This window comes from Palaemon carinicauda, chromosome 28 (genome assembly GCF_036898095.1).
Source record: "Palaemon carinicauda isolate YSFRI2023 chromosome 28, ASM3689809v2, whole genome shotgun sequence".
Lineage (NCBI taxonomy): Eukaryota > Metazoa > Arthropoda > Malacostraca > Decapoda > Palaemonidae > Palaemon > Palaemon carinicauda.
This window is the reverse complement of record NC_090752.1, coordinates 52,424,444-52,442,250: the sequence shown is the minus strand read 5'-3', so window position 1 is coordinate 52,442,250 and position 17,807 is coordinate 52,424,444. Positions and strand designations below refer to the sequence as shown.

Here is a 17,807-nt window from a genome sequence, read left to right as displayed (position 1 = left end):
GAGGCCTTTGGGAACAGCAAAGACCTCATTTCTTCTGTGGCTAGGTATGGTCCAGTGGCGTTCTTTTGAAAGCCACGTACCCACTTGCGTAGGTTGTCCCGAGCAGTGTCCCGAATCTCCGCTGAGGGAGGGTCATAGAATGCTTTCTGTAGGCATTCTTGGCAGACCGAACAGGTGGTGGGGCCCCAGTACTTGAGATCCCCTCTCTTGTGAGCACAAGGGGCGTGTGTCTTACACGCCGTGTGTCCATAAAAGTGTGGCCGACGGACCGCGCAGAAGTCGTGTTCACACTTGACGTACTCCTCCTGTAAAAGAAAGAGACGATGAGTATTGTAGAGTCATAATATGGCTTGTATATAAAGTTAATTATTAACAAGTTAATATTAACATAAGTTAATTGTGATGCACAGAAGGGTGGGTGAAAGGAGACAGACGCATGCCTCGTGTAACCCGCCCGGCTGGTTGCCGTAGCATCAGACAGTCCCAGGTGGCCGTAGGCCTCCATGGAAGGTGTCTTGATAATGGGAATTCCATAGAATTACCATATAGACTAGGCTTGAAATCTTATCAAGAAAGTCTGGGGATCATGAGATCCTAGTAAGGTTCCGGCAACCAGACGTGCCAATTACAAGTAGCGTGCTGGAAAGATGAAACACGCAAGAAGACAGAGTGAAAACTGAACAAAATGTACGATTCCGTACCAATTTGTCTGCGTTAACAAGCCGTCTAGGTGCGGTTTTTAGGAGCTATCGCTAGTAAAGATAGCTGAGAGAAGGGGTGCAAGGCATCTTGCCGCCTCCGGACTGGTCCGGCATACCCCCGGCACGCCGGAAGCCGCTCGAGCAGAGTTTCTGGCATTCAAGAATGATCATTCTATGGTCAAAAGAAGCCAGGGTGGCGGCAGCCGGTAGCGGCGGCCGCCGGCAAGGAGCGGCGGTTCCGGCAGCCGGAGGCAGTCGGAGGGTGACAGGGGTAAGGATAAAGGAGCATAGCCGGGGCCGGGGGCCGGCAGCTAGTGCCGGCACTCCGGGAGGGGTCGGCAGTGTGCCTAGGCTATGAGGGAATGGAGAGGCCACGGCGGTAAGCCGGCGGCCGGCGGCGATCCCCCGGTACTCGGGGGAAGGCGGCAAGTATAAGGAAGTCACCCGTAGTGGCGGTAAAGCCGGGGTAGAGGCGGCAAGGGACAAGCACCAAAGATGGAGGTGGGATGGCAAGGCTGTACTAGCCTAGTCAAGACACCTCTGGAAAAGGTACCACCATGATAGAGGTGAATCTATCATCCTAAGCAGGAGCCGCAATGGCCGGGGCTAAGGCAGTCCAAGAGAGGACAGGGTGTACCCAAAGAAGGGGTGGAGACTCTTCGTGTCGACCAAATGATAACTGACTCCATAGCACTATGGAGGGACTATGTATCAGAGCGGACAACACTGGGAGCACCACGGGGTCCAGCACTCCAGCCTAGGGTGGAGTGTAGGACAGGGGACATATGAAGCCTAACCTACTGGTAGGTTAGGCTAGGCAAGAGATAGGTTGGGGGGGGGAAAGGGTCTTCTTATAAGAAAGGATGGGTTATGTACCAGAGCGGCCACCTAGGAAGGGAGATGCTCACCCTAACCTATAGTAGGTGGACCAACTGAAAAACGGTGCACGCGTATATTTCAGCAAGGTACATAAACCAGCCCTCCCAACCTAACCTGGATTAGGGTCGTTAGACCCTAATCAAGGAAGGGAGAAGACGTATCGCAAGGAAAAGGTCCAGGACCGATTCAGCTTAAAGGAGGTGATCCTACCTTTAAGGTCCGCAACACTAAGGGAGGGGTCATTCCCTTAGGTGGGGAGGCGATACAGTACTCTGAGGAGTCTTGTCCTATCACATGTAATAGGATACAAGATTACCAGAGGGAAGCCCTAGGGCTAGGGATGAAGAGAGCATATAGGGGTCCTATCATAAGGTTAGGTTAGCAAGGCACTCAAGATAACCTACCCCCTATATGGTCCCTGAAGGCGAAAAAACACTTGCATCACTGTCAATGGTATTGTAAAATAATGCCAAAATCTTCATAACTAACACTAGGATCACTGGAATATCATGCATTAACACTGGTATAGGCTCACTGGCCTAGGGGCTAATCAAAGCCTACTGGTATGGGGTCAGCGAAGATCCTAATTAATGCGTCAAAAACACGATATAAAGTTCCTAGCTATGAAGACTAAATAACTAATAGCGCTGATTAGTAATTTATATACCGGTAAGGCTGTTGCGGCTAACTAAATAAGGCATGCAAGCAACAGCAGCGTCATAAAATGGCGCTGACCGGTCTGGCAAAGCTCTGCCACAATTATGCAAATATCTCGAAAAGTAAGATTTACTTTAAGGCCAGAGCTTATTTAAACAATACTTTAACCTTTATACTCAACTTTCCAGAAGAAGGTGAAGCTGACGGTTGAGACATAGCGAGGATGCAAGTAGATAAAGTCGCACAAAGGGAAAAATACGTCCAATCGAGCGAGCTACTAGCAAAGGAATGAGGACGGACGTGACGTCATCAAAAGCAATGGCGTCCGTCTGTTTACATCGCGAGTACCGATATCGCCACATCTAGATCGGCTGCGGCTCAGCTCCCAGCCACTCCCTGTCCGCCATATTGAAGCGTTAACTCTATATGGGGTGCAGATAGCTATGTGGCACGTCTATACATGCGTGTCCCCTGTTGTTACACGATGTCTTAAGGGGAAACCTTTAGGATACTCGCTCCAGAAGTTAGAATTCTGTGATAACCTGTGGTTTAATTCTCTGGGAAAATCCTAGTAGTGATTACCCAAGGAAGCTACCAAAAAGGATCCTTCCATCAGGACGCCATGGCTTGAGCCCAAAAAGTTACTTATAGGAACCTTCCATCAGGACGACATGGCTTGAGCCCAAAAATGAAAGTCATCAAAATTCAAGCCATTAGTATTTAGCCCTCTCTTCTAAACTAAAAGGATATTTATGAGGCTTATATTTTCATTGCTAACTAATTTATGTAATAATTTTTCTAACTAAAATTTTAATTCCAAAGATTTATGCATTCAATTAATTTACAACATTAACCTAACATTAGGTAGAAGCATGTAAAAACCAAGGTCATTCTCAACATTTTTCACACTTTTGGTCAAAAATTTTCAAAATGTTAACACAATAAAGGAAAACCATTTAATCTAATTTCTAGAATACACACAAAAAACTTCTATACTGTTAATCATTTGTTTCATTACTGTAGTACACTTTTATTCAATTTTAGACATTTATCTATAAAATGCATCACTTCTAAAACCAACCAAATAACTATCATAAAAATGAGGATAAAAAGTAAAGAATTTTTATTAGTTGAGTTCTAAAATATGGCAGGTCTTCTGCTTCGATAGCCTTTACACAAAGCTTCAAATTCTAAATAGACCCTATCAGTAGTTTATATAGTATAAACAGAACAATCGCCAGCTCCTCATCCAAGCCAATAGCTTGATTCCTCTTTGGCATTTTCTGAATCAAATGTATCTTCATCAGTCCCTCCAAGGGAGAGTTGGTTCCTTGGGACTGTGTTGATATTGACAAAGCAAGCTTTACTTACCTTTGAATTATCTACATCAAGATTGAATCTTTCATGAGTGTAGCAAGGCTGGCTGGCTATTTTCAAAACTATTCCTCATCCTGATGTTCAAAAGGGATATCTTATAAATTGCAACTGTCTCTCTCAGATGTCTTTTAGGAGAGAGTGGACCTTTTTCTAAAGAAAAAAGTAGTTTTTTTTCCCTAGGTTACATTACCCTGTAATACAGTACAATAATACTGTCTTTTATTTTCTTTTAGGAAGCAAGTTTATTCATGCTGTTTAATTGGTAGAGGAACATAAAAAATGCATAGAGAATATACCAGACAACTCAATGTACAATATTTGGAAGTGAAAAGAAAGGGCCTTAACAACAGAATGGGGTCCTATCAGACTACCTGACCAGTCTTAGTAGTGACCTATTTCCCATGGTGGTATTGTCTCAAAAAGGAAGTACTGTAAGTGTCTCAGCCAACCTACAATGCCAAATATGAATTTGATTTTGAAATGAAAAAGAACACTGCATTGTTAAACAAATGTCAGCACTGTTTACAAATTATTGCAACTTATCACCACATTAAAACAAGCCGAACAAACCTTTGCTTTGTACGTATTCCTTGTCCAGACACCTTTGGTTGACCATAATGTACACAGCAATATTTAATAGACACAAACTTGAACCGAGGAGGAATGAAGTGCTGTTTCCTGCGAGAATTTTCATAGGCAATACTACAAGAGGATTTAATGCGAAAAACAGATCCTGTTTCCTTTTTAAACCGGGTGAACAGCTCATCAAATTCTGAAGAGAAAAAAAAATTATACAGTACAGTACAGCAATAGTTAACTGTGACCTTTAATAATGCTGTAGGGAGCATTAATATTATCTCCATCTCAGTAATCATGTTCATAGCAAAGCTGATATAACCAAATTGGAAATTACATTGACTATTGATTACAAGTATGTATTGCTATAAGTCAGCTCCTGCATACAACTAGAGCCTGTAACTAAGTGGCAAGTGAGACCTCTACTTCTGTAATTGCCAGGGGCTAATAATCACTGAAACAAACTTAACAAAGTACAAGCAATGAAATAACTATACTTTTTGTAATAACCTAATATGAAATGTACATATAAATTCACAAATGCCTCCATTGGTTGATCTCAGTCTTTATCCGTCATATCTCCAACTACTACATTTACCACATCTTCAGTCAAATATCCAACTAACATATTTACCATATCTTCAGTCAAATATCTAACTAACATATTTACCTAATTCTCAGTCAAATCTCCAACTAACATATTCACCACATCTTCAGTCAAATCTCCAACTAACATATTGGAGATGTTGTTTTACAAGATCCTTTTTCTATCCAGCACCACTTCAGTTCCAGCATGACTACAGTCAGAAGACGTCTCCCGAGAGAAGTTCTACCTATTTCGAAATTTAGTGTAAATTCATCTATTTTGGCAATTATTTTGAAAACGCTTTCCGTTTGGTATATAGCTATTGTTACTCATCTGAGAGCCAAAAATTATCCCAAAAATGATGAGTCAGGTGATTGGCGTGTGCAGCTCATCCATGTACTACTTTCCAAAACAGAGGAGCATTGGGATTATGATTATTTGCAATCAAAGTGAGCCAAGGCAGAGCAAAAACCATTTGAGGAACATGATATAAATTACAGGTTATTATGAAACTTTCATAGTGAACCATGCAGATGGGGTGCACATCACATCCATGTACTGCTTGCCAGAATAGTAGTGAGATTATGTTTATATGCGAGCGAAGCAAGTCACGGTGGAGCAAATACCATCTGAGAAACTTGAAATGAATTATGTTATTTTCATTAGTAAAATAAATTTTTGAATATACTTACCCGATAATCATGTAGCTGTCAACTCCGTTGCCCGACAGAAATCTACGGGCGGGATACGCCAGCGATCGCTATACAAGAGGGGGGTGTACTCACCAGCGCCATCTGTGGTCAGGTACTCCAGTACTTCTTGTCAACACCACCTCAATTTTTTCCTCGGTCCACTGGTTCTCTATGGGGAGGAAGGGTGGGTCAATTAAATCATGATTATCGGGTAAGTATATTCAAAAATTTATTTTACTAATGAAAATAACATTTTTCAATATTAATCTTACCCGATAATCATGTAGCTGATTCACACCCAGGGGGGTGGGTGAAAACCAGTGTACAAGTTAATCAAGAAGCTAAGTATCCCGTATTTCATTTTTATCAGTTATTCAAAATAACAAATGAAATTATAAGTACCTGGTAAGGAAGTCGACTTGAACCATTACTCTGCCTTTAATAAGTACGTCTTCCTTACTGAGCGCAGCGGTCCTCTTAGGAGGCTGAACAACTCTTAGGTGCTGAAGTATAAAGGGCTGCAACCCATACTAAAGGACCTCATCACAACCTCTAACCTAGGCGCTTCTCAAGAAAGAATTGACCACCCGCCAAATCAACTAGGATGCAGAAGGCTTCTTAGCCCACCGTACAACCCAAAACAACAATAAAAGCATTCAAGAGAAAGGTTAAAAAGGTTATGGGATTATGGGAATGTAGTGGCTGAGCCCTCACCTACTACTGCACTCGCTGCTACGAATGGTCCCAGGGTGTAGCAGTTCTCGTAAAGAGACTGGACATCTTTGAGATAGAATGATGCAAACACTGACTTGCTCCTCCAATAGGTTGCATCCATAATACTCTGCAGAGAACGGTTCTGTTTGAAGGCCACTGAAGTAGCCACAGCTCTCACTTCATGTGTCCTTACCTTCAGCAAAGCAAGGTCTTCATCCTTCATGTGAGAATGAGCTTCTCTAATCAGAAGCCTTATGTAATAAGAAACTGCGTTCTTAGACATAGGCAGCGAAGGTTTCTTAATAGCACACCATAAGGCCTCTGATTGTCCTCGCAAGGGTTTTGACCTTTTAAGATAGTACTTAAGAGCTCTGACAGGGCAAAGTACTCTCTCCCGTTCGTTACCCACCAAGTTGGAAAGGCTAGGAATTTCGAACGATTTAGGCCAAGGACGTGAAGGAAGCTCATTTTTTGCCAAAAAACCGAGCTGTAAGGAACATGTAGCCGTTTCAGATGTGAAACCTATGTTCCTGCTGAAGGCGTGAACCTCACTTACTCTTTTGGCTGTTGCAAGGCAGACGAGGAAAAGAGTTTTGAGAGTGAGGTCTTTGAAAGAGGCTGACTGGAGAGGTTCAAATCTAGATGACATAAGGAACCTTAGGACTACGTCTAGATTCCAGCCTGGAGTGGACAACCGACGTTCTTTAGAGGTCTCAAAAGACCTAAGGATGTCCTGCAGATCTTTGTTGGAGGAAAGATCCAAGCCTCTGTGGCGGAAAACCGCTGCCAACATACTTCTGTAACCCTTGATCGTAGGAGCTGATAGAGATCTAACATTCCTAAGATGTAACAGGAAGTCAGCAACTTGGGTTACAGTGGTACTGGTAGAGGAAACTGCATTGGTTCTGCACCAGCTACGGAAGACTTCCCACTTAGATTGATAGACTCTGCGAGTGGATATCCTCCTTGCTCTGGCAATCGCTCTGGCTGCCTCCTTCGAAAAGCCTCTAGCTCTAGAGAGTCTTTCGATAGTCTGAAGGCAGTCAGACGAAGAGCGTGGAGGCTTGGGTGTACCTTGTTTACGTGAGGTTGACGTAGAAGGTCCATTCTTAGAGGGAGAGTCCTGGGAACGTCGACCAGCCATTGCAGTACCTCTGTGAACCATTCTCTTGCAGGCCAAAGGGGAGCAACCAGCGTCAGCCGTGTCCCTTCGTGAGAGACGAACTTCTGAAGAACCCTGTTGATGATCTTGAACGGCGGGAATGCATACAGGTCGAGGTGGGACCAATCCAGCAGAAAAGCATCCACGTGAACTGCTGACGGGTCTGGAATCGGGGAACAGTACAATGGGAGCCTCTTGGTCATCGAGGTAGCGAACAGATCTATAGTTGGCTGACCCCACAGGGCCCAAAGTCTGCTGCACACGTTCTTGTGAAGGGTCCATTCTGTGGGGATGACTTGACCCTTCCTGCTGAGGCGATCTGCCGAGACATTCATATCGCCCTGAATGAACCTCATTACCAGTGTGAGCTTTCGACTTTTTGACCAAATGAGGAGGTCCCTTGCGATCTCGAACAGCTTCCTCGAATGAGTCCCTCCCTGCTTGGAGATGTACGCCAAGGCTGTGGTGTTGTCGGAGTTCACCTCCACCACCTTGTTTAGCAGGAGGGACTTGAAGTTCCTTAAGGCCAGATGAACTGCCAACAACTCCTTGCAATTGATGTGAAGCGTTTCCTGTTCCTGGTTCCATGTCCCCGAGCATTCCTGTCCGTCCAATGTCGCGCCCCAGCCCGAGTCTGATGCGTCCGAGTAGAGATGAAGGTCGGGGGTCTGAACAGCTAATGAGAGACCCTCCTTGAGAAGAATGTTGTTCTTCCACCACGTTAGAGTAGCCCTCATCTCTTTGGAAACAGGAATAGAGACCGCCTTGAGCGTCATATCCTTGTTCCAGTGAGCTGCTAGATGGTACTGAAGGGGGCGGAGGTGGAGTCTCCCTAACTCGATGAACAGGGCTAACGATGAAAGAGTCCCTGTTAGACTCATCCACTGCCTCACCGAGCATCGGTTCTTCTTCAGCATGCTCAGGATGCACTCTAGGGCTTGGTTGATTCTTGGGGCCGACGGAAAAGCCCGAAAAGCTCGACTCTGAATCTCCATTCCCAGGTAAACGATGGTTTGGGAAGGAACGAGCTGGGACTTCTCTAAATTGACCAAGAGACCCAGTTCCTTGGTCAAATCCAAAGTCCATCTGAGACTCTCCAGACAGCGACGACTTGTGGGGGCTCTTAAAAGCCAGTCGTCTAAATAAAGGGAGGCTCTGATGTCTGCCAAGTGAAGGAATTTCGCAATATTCCTCATCAGTCGCGTAAACACAAGAGGTGCCGTGCTTAGGCCAAAGCACAGGGCTTGGAATTGGTACACAACCTCTCCAAAGACGAATCTCAGAAAAGGTTGGGAGTCTGGATGGATGGGAACGTGAAAGTAGGCGTCTTTCAGATCCAACGAGACCATCCAGTCCTCCTGCCTGACCGCTGCTAGGACCGACTTCGTCGTCTCCATTGTGAACGTCTGCTTGGTGACATAAGCATTGAGCGCACTGACGTCCAGCACCGGTCTCCAACCTCCTGTCTTCTTGGCCACCAGGAAGAGACGGTTGTAAAATCCCGGGGATTGATGGTCCCGGACTATCACCACTGCCTCCTTCTGTAACAGGAGCGACACCTCTTGATGTAACGCTAGCCTCTTGTCCTTCTCCTTGTAGTTGGGAGAGAGGTTGATGGGAGATGTGGTCAGAGGGGGATTGCGGCAGAACGGAATTCTGTAACCCTCCCTTAGCCACTTGACAGACTGAGCGTCTGCACCTCTTCTTTCCCAGGCTTGCCAGAAGGTCTTGAGTCTGGCTCCTACAGCTGTCTGGAGAGGAGGGAAGTCAAAGCTTGCTTTTCGTGGACTTGGCACCTTTCTTGGACTTGCCCCTGTGACTGTCTCCACGGGAACTTCCTCGGCTGGGGGCTCTGCCACGAAAGGGCGGAATGAATCTGGTAGCAGGTGTATCAGCCACAGGGGTGCGGTAAGATCTCGGCACTGAAGGTACGATTTTAGCTTTACGTGCTGAAGAGGCCATGAGGTCATGCGTATCTTTCTGGATAAGAGCCGCAGCCATCTCCTTGATTAGCTCCTCCGGAAACAGGAACTTGGAGAGAGGAGCAAACATCAACTGTGACCTCTGGCAAGGGGTGATACCAGTAGATAAGTAGGAGCATAGATGTTCCCTTTTCTTGAGGACTCCTGAGACAAAAAGAGAAGCAAGTTCGCCAGAACCATCGCGAATTGCTCTGTCCATACAGGACATGATCAGCATGGCCGAGTCTTTATCAGAAGGGGCGGTCTTCTTGCTCAAGGCCCCCAGGCACCAATCGAGGAAATTAAAAATTTCGAAGGCGCGAAAGACTCCCTTCAGCAAGTGATCCAGATCAGAAAAAGTCCAGCAGACCTTAGAGCGTCTCATAGCCGACCTACGGGGAGAGTCAACCAAACTTGAGAAGTCGGCCTGGGCAGAGGCAGGGACCCCCAAGCCTGGTTCCTCTCCCGTGGCATACCAGACGCCCAACTTAGAAGCCAGCTTAGGAGGAGGAAACACAAAAGATGTCCTTCCCAGTTGCTGCTTGGACTGCAACCAATCCCCTAAAACCCTCAAAGCTCTCTTTGATGATCTGGCGAGGACAAGCTTGGTGTAGGCAGACGTAATAGGCTGCATGCCTAGAGAAAACTCGGATGGGGGAGAACGAGGGGTTGCAGAAACGAAGTGTTCAGGGTATAACTCTCTGAACAGAGTCAGGACCTTACGAAAGTCTAAAGAAGGTGGCGACGACTTGTGTTCCTCCACATCAGAAGAAGGATCATCCAGGTGAGCAGCTTCATCCTCAGAAACCTCATCTCCTGAGAGTTGAGAAGCGAGAGGTAACGGTATAGCGGCATGCTGAATGGCTGAATCCTGTAGAACGGGTGCATGTGCACTTGCGGATCCATCATCACGCCTCAGCTGAAGAGGATGAGGGCTGGCAATGACAAAGTCATGAGGCTGGGGTGAAGGAGGTTCTGCGGAGGTCTGAGGAGCAAGCGTGGTCAGAAGCGAATGCTGTAAGGCATGAGGCTCATGCTGCATGGTATGCGGTACGTGTTGAATGGGAAGCGGCTCATGCTGCGAAGAATGCGGCTGCTGCATGCGTTGAGGAGGCTGCCTCATAGCATGAGGTTCCTGCCTCAAGGGTTGCGCCTGCCTCAAGGGTTGAGGAGGTTGCTGCGCAGAGAGAGGCTCTTGCCTCAAGGGTTGAGGCGGTTGCCGCATAGCATGAGGCTGCTGCCTCATGGGTGGAGGAGGTTGCCGCAACGCATGAGGCTCCTGCCTCATGGGTAGAGGAGGTTGCCGCATAGCATGAGGCTCCTGCCTCAAGGGTTGAGGAGGTTGCCGCATAGCAAGAGGCTCCTGCCTCAAGGAAAGAGGAGGTTGCTGCATAGCGCTGGTACCTGGCAACTCCCAATGCGGCAGCTCACGCATGGAGGCAGGAGGAGCCTCAACATCGTACGTCTGGCAGGGTGGACTGCGCAGAGGTGGAGGAGCGCTCGCAGGAGGAGGTGTGCTAACCTTCTCTGCCTGAAACTCCTGCATCAAAACCGCAAGCTGAGACTGCATTGTCTGCAGCATAGACAACTTGGGATCAACAGAAGTTGGAGCAGAGGCCTGTTGAGGCATCGCTTTACCTCTCTTAGGAGGTGTGCAGTCATCAGATGACTGCGGCGAGTCCGAACTGGCCCAGTGGCTACACCTGGGCCGTTGGACTCGCTCAGCCGGGACCTTACGTTTAAGAGGTCGTGAGACCTGGGTCCAGCGTTTCCTCCTGGAAACTTCTTCCGCAGACGAGGAATTTAAGGGCTCAATCGTCTGGGAGTGGAAGTGACGATCTCTATCAGATACGCCCGCAACCACTGAGGATACAACTGTGCGCCGATCAAGGCCTGCCGAACCCTTTTGCCCTTCGACGTTGCTTCTCCCCTGGGCTTGGGAGCTTGCAAGAGGTCCCGGACTGGGAGGACGACTGGCACGCACAGAAGTATCCTCATGCGCAACACTGACACTGACACTAGGCACAGCACTGGCACTAACACTTCCCACTGCACTTTTCACTTTAAGTTCCTTGACATCTGCCAAGAGAAGATTGTGGTCACTCACTAAAGACTCCACCTTATCACCTAGAGCCTGAATGGCACGTAACATATCCGACATATCAGGCTGAGCACTCGTAATAGGTTCGGGGGTCACCACTACAGGGGAAGGAAAAGGTTGAGGATCATGGGGGGAGGAATAAACCAAAGAGCGAGAAGAACTCCTCCTAACTCTCTCCCTCTCTAACCTAGTCGTATACTTGAGGAATTCATTAAAATCGAATTCCGAAAGCCCAGCACATTCCCCACATCGATCTTCCAACTGACAGGATTTTCCCCTACAGTCGGAACAAACGGTGTGAGGATCAACCGAGGCCTTCGGAAGACGCCTACTACAAGTCCTAACACTACATCGCCTTTGTTTAGGAGCTTGAGAGTGGTCGGACATCTTGAATTTAGAGAACAGTCAAGGGGGAATTCCAAAGTAAAGCAAAGATCGTTAACCAATAAATCAATTTAATTCCAAAAGCTATCTAAGCTAAGGGAAAAGCTTCCTGTATAGCGAAGGCTAAATTTTAGAGCAAATACTTCACCAAAACCGTGAACAAAGACTCCAAAATCAACAGCGTATCCATGTAGGTCTTGCCGGCGGCACGACAGAGGAAAAATTGAGGTGGTGTTGACAAGAAGTACTAGAGTACCTGACCACAGATGGCGCTGGTGAGTACACCCCCCTCTTGTATAGCGATCGCTGGCGTATCCCGCCCGTAGATTTCTGTCGGGCAACAGAGTTGACAGCTACATGATTATCGGGTAAGATTAATATTGAAAAAAGAGAAGCAAGTTCGCCAGAACCATCGCGAATTGCTCTGTCCATACAGGACATGATCAGCATGGCCGAGTCTTTATCAGAAGGGGAGGTCTTCTTGCTCAAGGCCCCCAGGCACCAATCGAGGAAATTAAAAATTTCGAAGGCGCGAAAGACTCCCTTCAGCAAGTGATCCAGATCAGAAAAAGTCCAGCAGACCTTAGAGCGTCTCATAGCCGACCTACGGGGAGAGTCAACCAAACTTGAGAAGTCGGCCTGGGCAGAGGCAGGGACCCCCAAGCCTGGTTCCTCTCCCGTGGCATACCAGACGCCCAACTTAGAAGCCAGCTTAGGAGGAGGAAACACAAAAGATGTCCTTCCCAGTTGCTGCTTGGACTGCAACCAATCCCCTAAAACCCTCAAAGCTCTCTTTGATGATCTGGCGAGGACAAGCTTGGTGTAGGCAGACGTAATAGGCTGCATGCCTAGAGAAAACTCGGATGGGGGAGAACGAGGGGTTGCAGAAACGAAGTGTTCAGGGTATAACTCTCTGAACAGAGTCAGGACCTTACGAAAGTCTAAAGAAGGTGGCGACGACTTGTGTTCCTCCACATCAGAAGAAGGATCATCCAGGTGAGCAGCTTCATCCTCAGAAACCTCATCTCCTGAGAGTTGAGAAGCGAGAGGTAACGGTATAGCGGCATGCTGAATGGCTGAATCCTGTAGAACGGGTGCATGTGCACTTGCGGATCCATCATCACGCCTCAGCTGAAGAGGATGAGGGCTGGCAATGACAAAGTCATGAGGCTGGGGTGAAGGAGGTTCTGCGGAGGTCTGAGGAGCAAGCGTGGTCAGAAGCGAATGCTGTAAGGCATGAGGCTCATGCTGCATGGTATGCGGTACGTGTTGAATGGGAAGAGGCTCATGCTGCGAAGAATGCGGCTGCTGCATGCGTTGAGGAGGCTGCCTCATAGCATGAGGTTCCTGCCTCAAGGGTTGCGCCTGCCTCAAGGGTTGAGGAGGTTGCTGCGCAGAGAGAGGCTCTTGCCTCAAGGGTTGAGGCGGTTGCCGCATAGCATGAGGCTGCTGCCTCATGGGTGGAGGAGGTTGCCGCAACGCATGAGGCTCCTGCCTCATGGGTAGAGGAGGTTGCCGCATAGCATGAGGCTCCTGCCTCAAGGGTTGAGGAGGTTGCCGCATAGCAAGAGGCTCCTGCCTCAAGGAAAGAGGAGGTTGCTGCATAGCGCTGGTACCTGGCAACTCCCAATGCGGCAGCTCACGCATGGAGGCAGGAGGAGCCTCAACATCGTACGTCTGGCAGGGTGGACTGCGCAGAGGTGGAGGAGCGCTCGCAGGAGGAGGTGTGCTAACCTTCTCTGCCTGAAACTCCTGCATCAAAACCGCAAGCTGAGACTGCATTGTCTGCAGCATAGACAACTTGGGATCAACAGAAGTTGGAGCAGAGGCCTGTTGAGGCATCGCTTTACCTCTCTTAGGAGGTGTGCAGTCATCAGATGACTGCGGCGAGTCCGAACTGGCCCAGTGGCTACACCTGGGCCGTTGGACTCGCTCAGCCGGGACCTTACGTTTAAGAGGTCGTGAGACCTGGGTCCAGCGTTTCCTCCTGGAAACTTCTTCCGCAGACGAGGAATTTAAGGGCTCAATCGTCTGGGAGTGGAAGTGACGATCTCTATCAGATACGCCCGCAACCACTGAGGATACAACTGTGCGCCGATCAAGGCCTGCCGAACCCTTTTGCCCTTCGACGTTGCTTCTCCCCTGGGCTTGGGAGCTTGCAAGAGGTCCCGGACTGGGAGGACGACTGGCACGCACAGAAGTATCCTCATGCGCAACACTGACACTGACACTAGGCACAGCACTGGCACTAACACTTCCCACTGCACTTTTCACTTTAAGTTCCTTGACATCTGCCAAGAGAAGATTGTGGTCACTCACTAAAGACTCCACCTTATCACCTAGAGCCTGAATGGCACGTAACATATCCGACATATCAGGCTGAGCACTCGTAATAGGTTCGGGGGTCACCACTACAGGGGAAGGAAAAGGTTGAGGATCATGGGGGGAGGAATAAACCAAAGAGCGAGAAGAACTCCTCCTAACTCTCTCCCTCTCTAACCTAGTCGTATACTTGAGGAATTCATTAAAATCGAATTCCGAAAGCCCAGCACATTCCCCACATCGATCTTCCAACTGACAGGATTTTCCCCTACAGTCGGAACAAACGGTGTGAGGATCAACCGAGGCCTTCGGAAGACGCCTACTACAAGTCCTAACACTACATCGCCTTTGTTTAGGAGCTTGAGAGTGGTCGGACATCTTGAATTTAGAGAACAGTCAAGGGGGAATTCCAAAGTAAAGCAAAGATCGTTAACCAATAAATCAATTTAATTCCAAAAGCTATCTAAGCTAAGGGAAAAGCTTCCTGTATAGCGAAGGCTAAATTTTAGAGCAAATACTTCACCAAAACCGTGAACAAAGACTCCAAAATCAACAGCGTATCCATGTAGGTCTTGCCGGCGGCACGACAGAGGAAAAATTGAGGTGGTGTTGACAGGAAGTACTGGAGTACCTGACCACAGATGGCGCTGGTGAGTACACCCCCCTCTTGTATAGCGATCGCTGGCGTATCCCGCCCGTAGATTTCTGTCGGGCAACGGAGTTGACAGCTACATGATTATCGGGTAAGATTAATATTGAAAAATAGGTAATTATGATCCTATAATTTTATCCCACTTACATCAAGCATATAGTTTTCCAACAAAAGAGTTGACCAAAATCACTGGCTTTTAATTTTTCCTCACCCAAAACCACGGTTTCCGTATGGGAACCACAAAATTGTTTTAATAAAGGGTGGTACGAAAACTCACAAACAAGTGGTATGCCCCATCGTCAGAAATGGATAAAACACAAGATAGCGAGTAGAAAAAATATACAGATCATGTATTTAGCTAGAAATTAAAGTACAGTATCATATATTTACCATCATTTCTAGGCAGAGGATAGATTAAAATAAATAAGGTTTTAATTCACCCAGACCCCTCATCCCTCAATCCCCCGAACACCAGAATAAACTTTAGCACCCTTGACCCATAAACTACTACCTCTCATTTGTAGGAAGCATAGCCAATCGAGAATCCTATTCTAATTTTGGAGCCTTTGTACTTCATTGGGACAGATTGAAAAACAGCATTTTACAAGGGAAATAGTATTATAACAGTTTCAACTAATTTCGGATTTCTACAGTATTATTTTTTCCCTTATCACATATTTTTGAAATGATTCCTGTGAAAAAGTTACTCGAACTTCCGCGAATTGAGGGTTACGGAAATATTTACCGATGAAGTTTGTATAATTGATAAATAACACTGAAATACTAGCCGAAAGGGCTAACACGCGTAGCGAAACATAATCCAATTGTCAAATTATGAGCAGTGAGATAATGTTTAACTGCAAACAAAAAACAATAAATAATTAGTTCAATAAAGTAATGAGGTATTTGTAAAACTATTATGATGAAGACTAACTGCTACGAACGACTCAACTCCATAGAAAATAGGAAGGAAAAACAGGTTTTCTATATGTTCAGAAATCTGGCTAACAAAACCTCCAGTGTTTTGTCCGTGTTTCATTACTATAATTTGATCTTGATCAAGGTAACTTTTTAATTCCGATGACTGGTGTGTTTAGGTTAAACAGCTTCTTTTATTTTACCCGTTTTCTGTATTCTCTCACCTAAAAATCCTGATTTCCAACAGTGAACTTCCATTATTATAATTAATAAGGGGGGAGGCTGTATCTCTAAATCTGATTATTTTTGCCAGAAATTAAAATAAAATTACTTGAAATCAACTATTTAAGCTGTTTTCATAATGGAAATCTGAGTTTGGTTGAAACTGTAATTTTACCGAGGAAACAGACACAGGAATACCATCTAACCTAACTTGGGAGTCGTATTCTTGCCAAAAGGCGGATACGTCCCCTACAAACTCCTTTAGATTATCGGAGCCTTTGTATATCAGTGGCCAGTTCCTCACGCATTGATTAAAAATGAACACCAACTAACCTAAACTTTCCCCCCTAACCTAAAAGCTGTGTCCTTACCTACTTAGCTAATGGGGTGGCTAACAGCCCCCTGCGACCCCCTTTACACAGCCGTATTCTAAGTTAGACATAATACATACAGGTGGCCGCTATCGTACATATATCCCCTGTAACTTTAAGAAGGAAACGGACACATGAATACCACCTAACCTAACTTGGGAGTCATATCCTTACCAAAGGGGGGTTACGCCCCCTGCGAACTCCTTTAGATTATCGTGTCCTCAGCTTACCCTGCCCAACGAACTACATTCACACAGTAATTTCTAATCAAACAGAGAAGATTCAGAATTCCAATACCAACCTTTAAAGCTATTAAAAGTCTTCTTGACGAAAATCTTATTGAAGTGATCCGTCAAATCCACCGGTAATTGGGAGGACTGGGAAGCGCTGGGGATCACCTCCTCTTCTCTCCCCATCCAAGAGGGTTCCATCTCTTCTTCCCCAACTGAACAGTTTATCTCATTATTAGATTTTGGGTTCGTGTTACCTTCACTTTCCGGTGGTGCCATGTATTGTCTCAAGTCTATGTCCATTTTGCGAAGTTCTTGAGGGAAATTTCTTTGAAAGGTTTGCGAGGAAGAAGAAGTGGTTGCTATGTTAGTAGTATTAGTATAGATTTTCATATGAAACGGCTCCTTCGCTCGAGATATTATTATTATTATTATTATTATTATTATTATTATTAATTATTATTATTATTATTACTATTATTATTATTGCTGTTGTTATTATTATTATTATTATTATTATTATTATTATTATTATTATTATTATTATTATTATTATTTTTATTATTATTATTATCATTACTTGCTAATCTATATAGTCAATTCTTTTTAGTGGGGCACATTTTCACCGACTCGTAGGGGTGCCCTTTTAGCTCGGAAAAGTTTCTTGATCGGTGATTGGTTGGACAAGATAATTCCAGCAATCATATAGCAGAAAACTTTTTCCGGGCTAAAAGGGCACCTTTGCAAGTCGGTGCAAATGCGCCTCATTAAAAAAAATGAGTATAGTAGGCAGTACGTTGGCCAGGGCACCAGCCGCCCGTTGAGATACTACCGCTAGAAAGTTTTGGGATCCTTTGGCTGGCCAGACAGTACTACATTGGATCCTTCTCTTTGGTTACGGTTCTTTCCCTTTGCCTACACATACACCGAATAGTCTGGCCTATTCTTTACAGATTCTCATCTGTCCTCATACACCTAACAACACTGAGATTACCAAACAATTCTTCTTCACCAAAGGGGTTAACTACCGCAGTGCAATTGTTCAGTGGCTACTCTCCTCTTGGTTAGGGTAGAAGAGACTCTTTAGCTATGGTAAGCAGCTCTTCTAGGAGAAGGACACTCCAAAATCAAACCACTGTCCTCTAGTCTTGGATAGTGCCATAGCCTCTGTACCATGGTCTTCCACTGTCTTGGGTTAGAGTTCTCTAGCTTGAGGGTACACTCGGGCACACTATTCTATCTAATTTCTCCTCCTCTTGTTTTCTTAAAGGATTTATAGTCTATATAGGATATATTTATTGT

At 46.0% G+C, this 17,807-nt stretch overlaps 1 protein-coding gene across 1 annotated transcript in view; it reads right to left on the bottom strand.

Moving 5' to 3' along the window:
• The window catches only part of LOC137621578 (uncharacterized), a 32,097-nt gene extending 15,198 nt beyond the window's left edge, over positions 1 to 16,899 (bottom strand). The window contains exons 1-2 of the mRNA XM_068351983.1: positions 16,577 to 16,899; positions 4,185 to 4,386 (exon numbers count right to left, since the gene is read on the bottom strand). Of these exons, the coding sequence (XP_068208084.1) occupies positions 4,185 to 4,386; positions 16,577 to 16,898 (524 nt within the window). The 5' untranslated portion in view covers position 16,899. The remainder of the gene's footprint in view (positions 1 to 4,184; positions 4,387 to 16,576) is intronic.
• Positions 16,900 to 17,807: the final 908 nt, after the last annotated feature.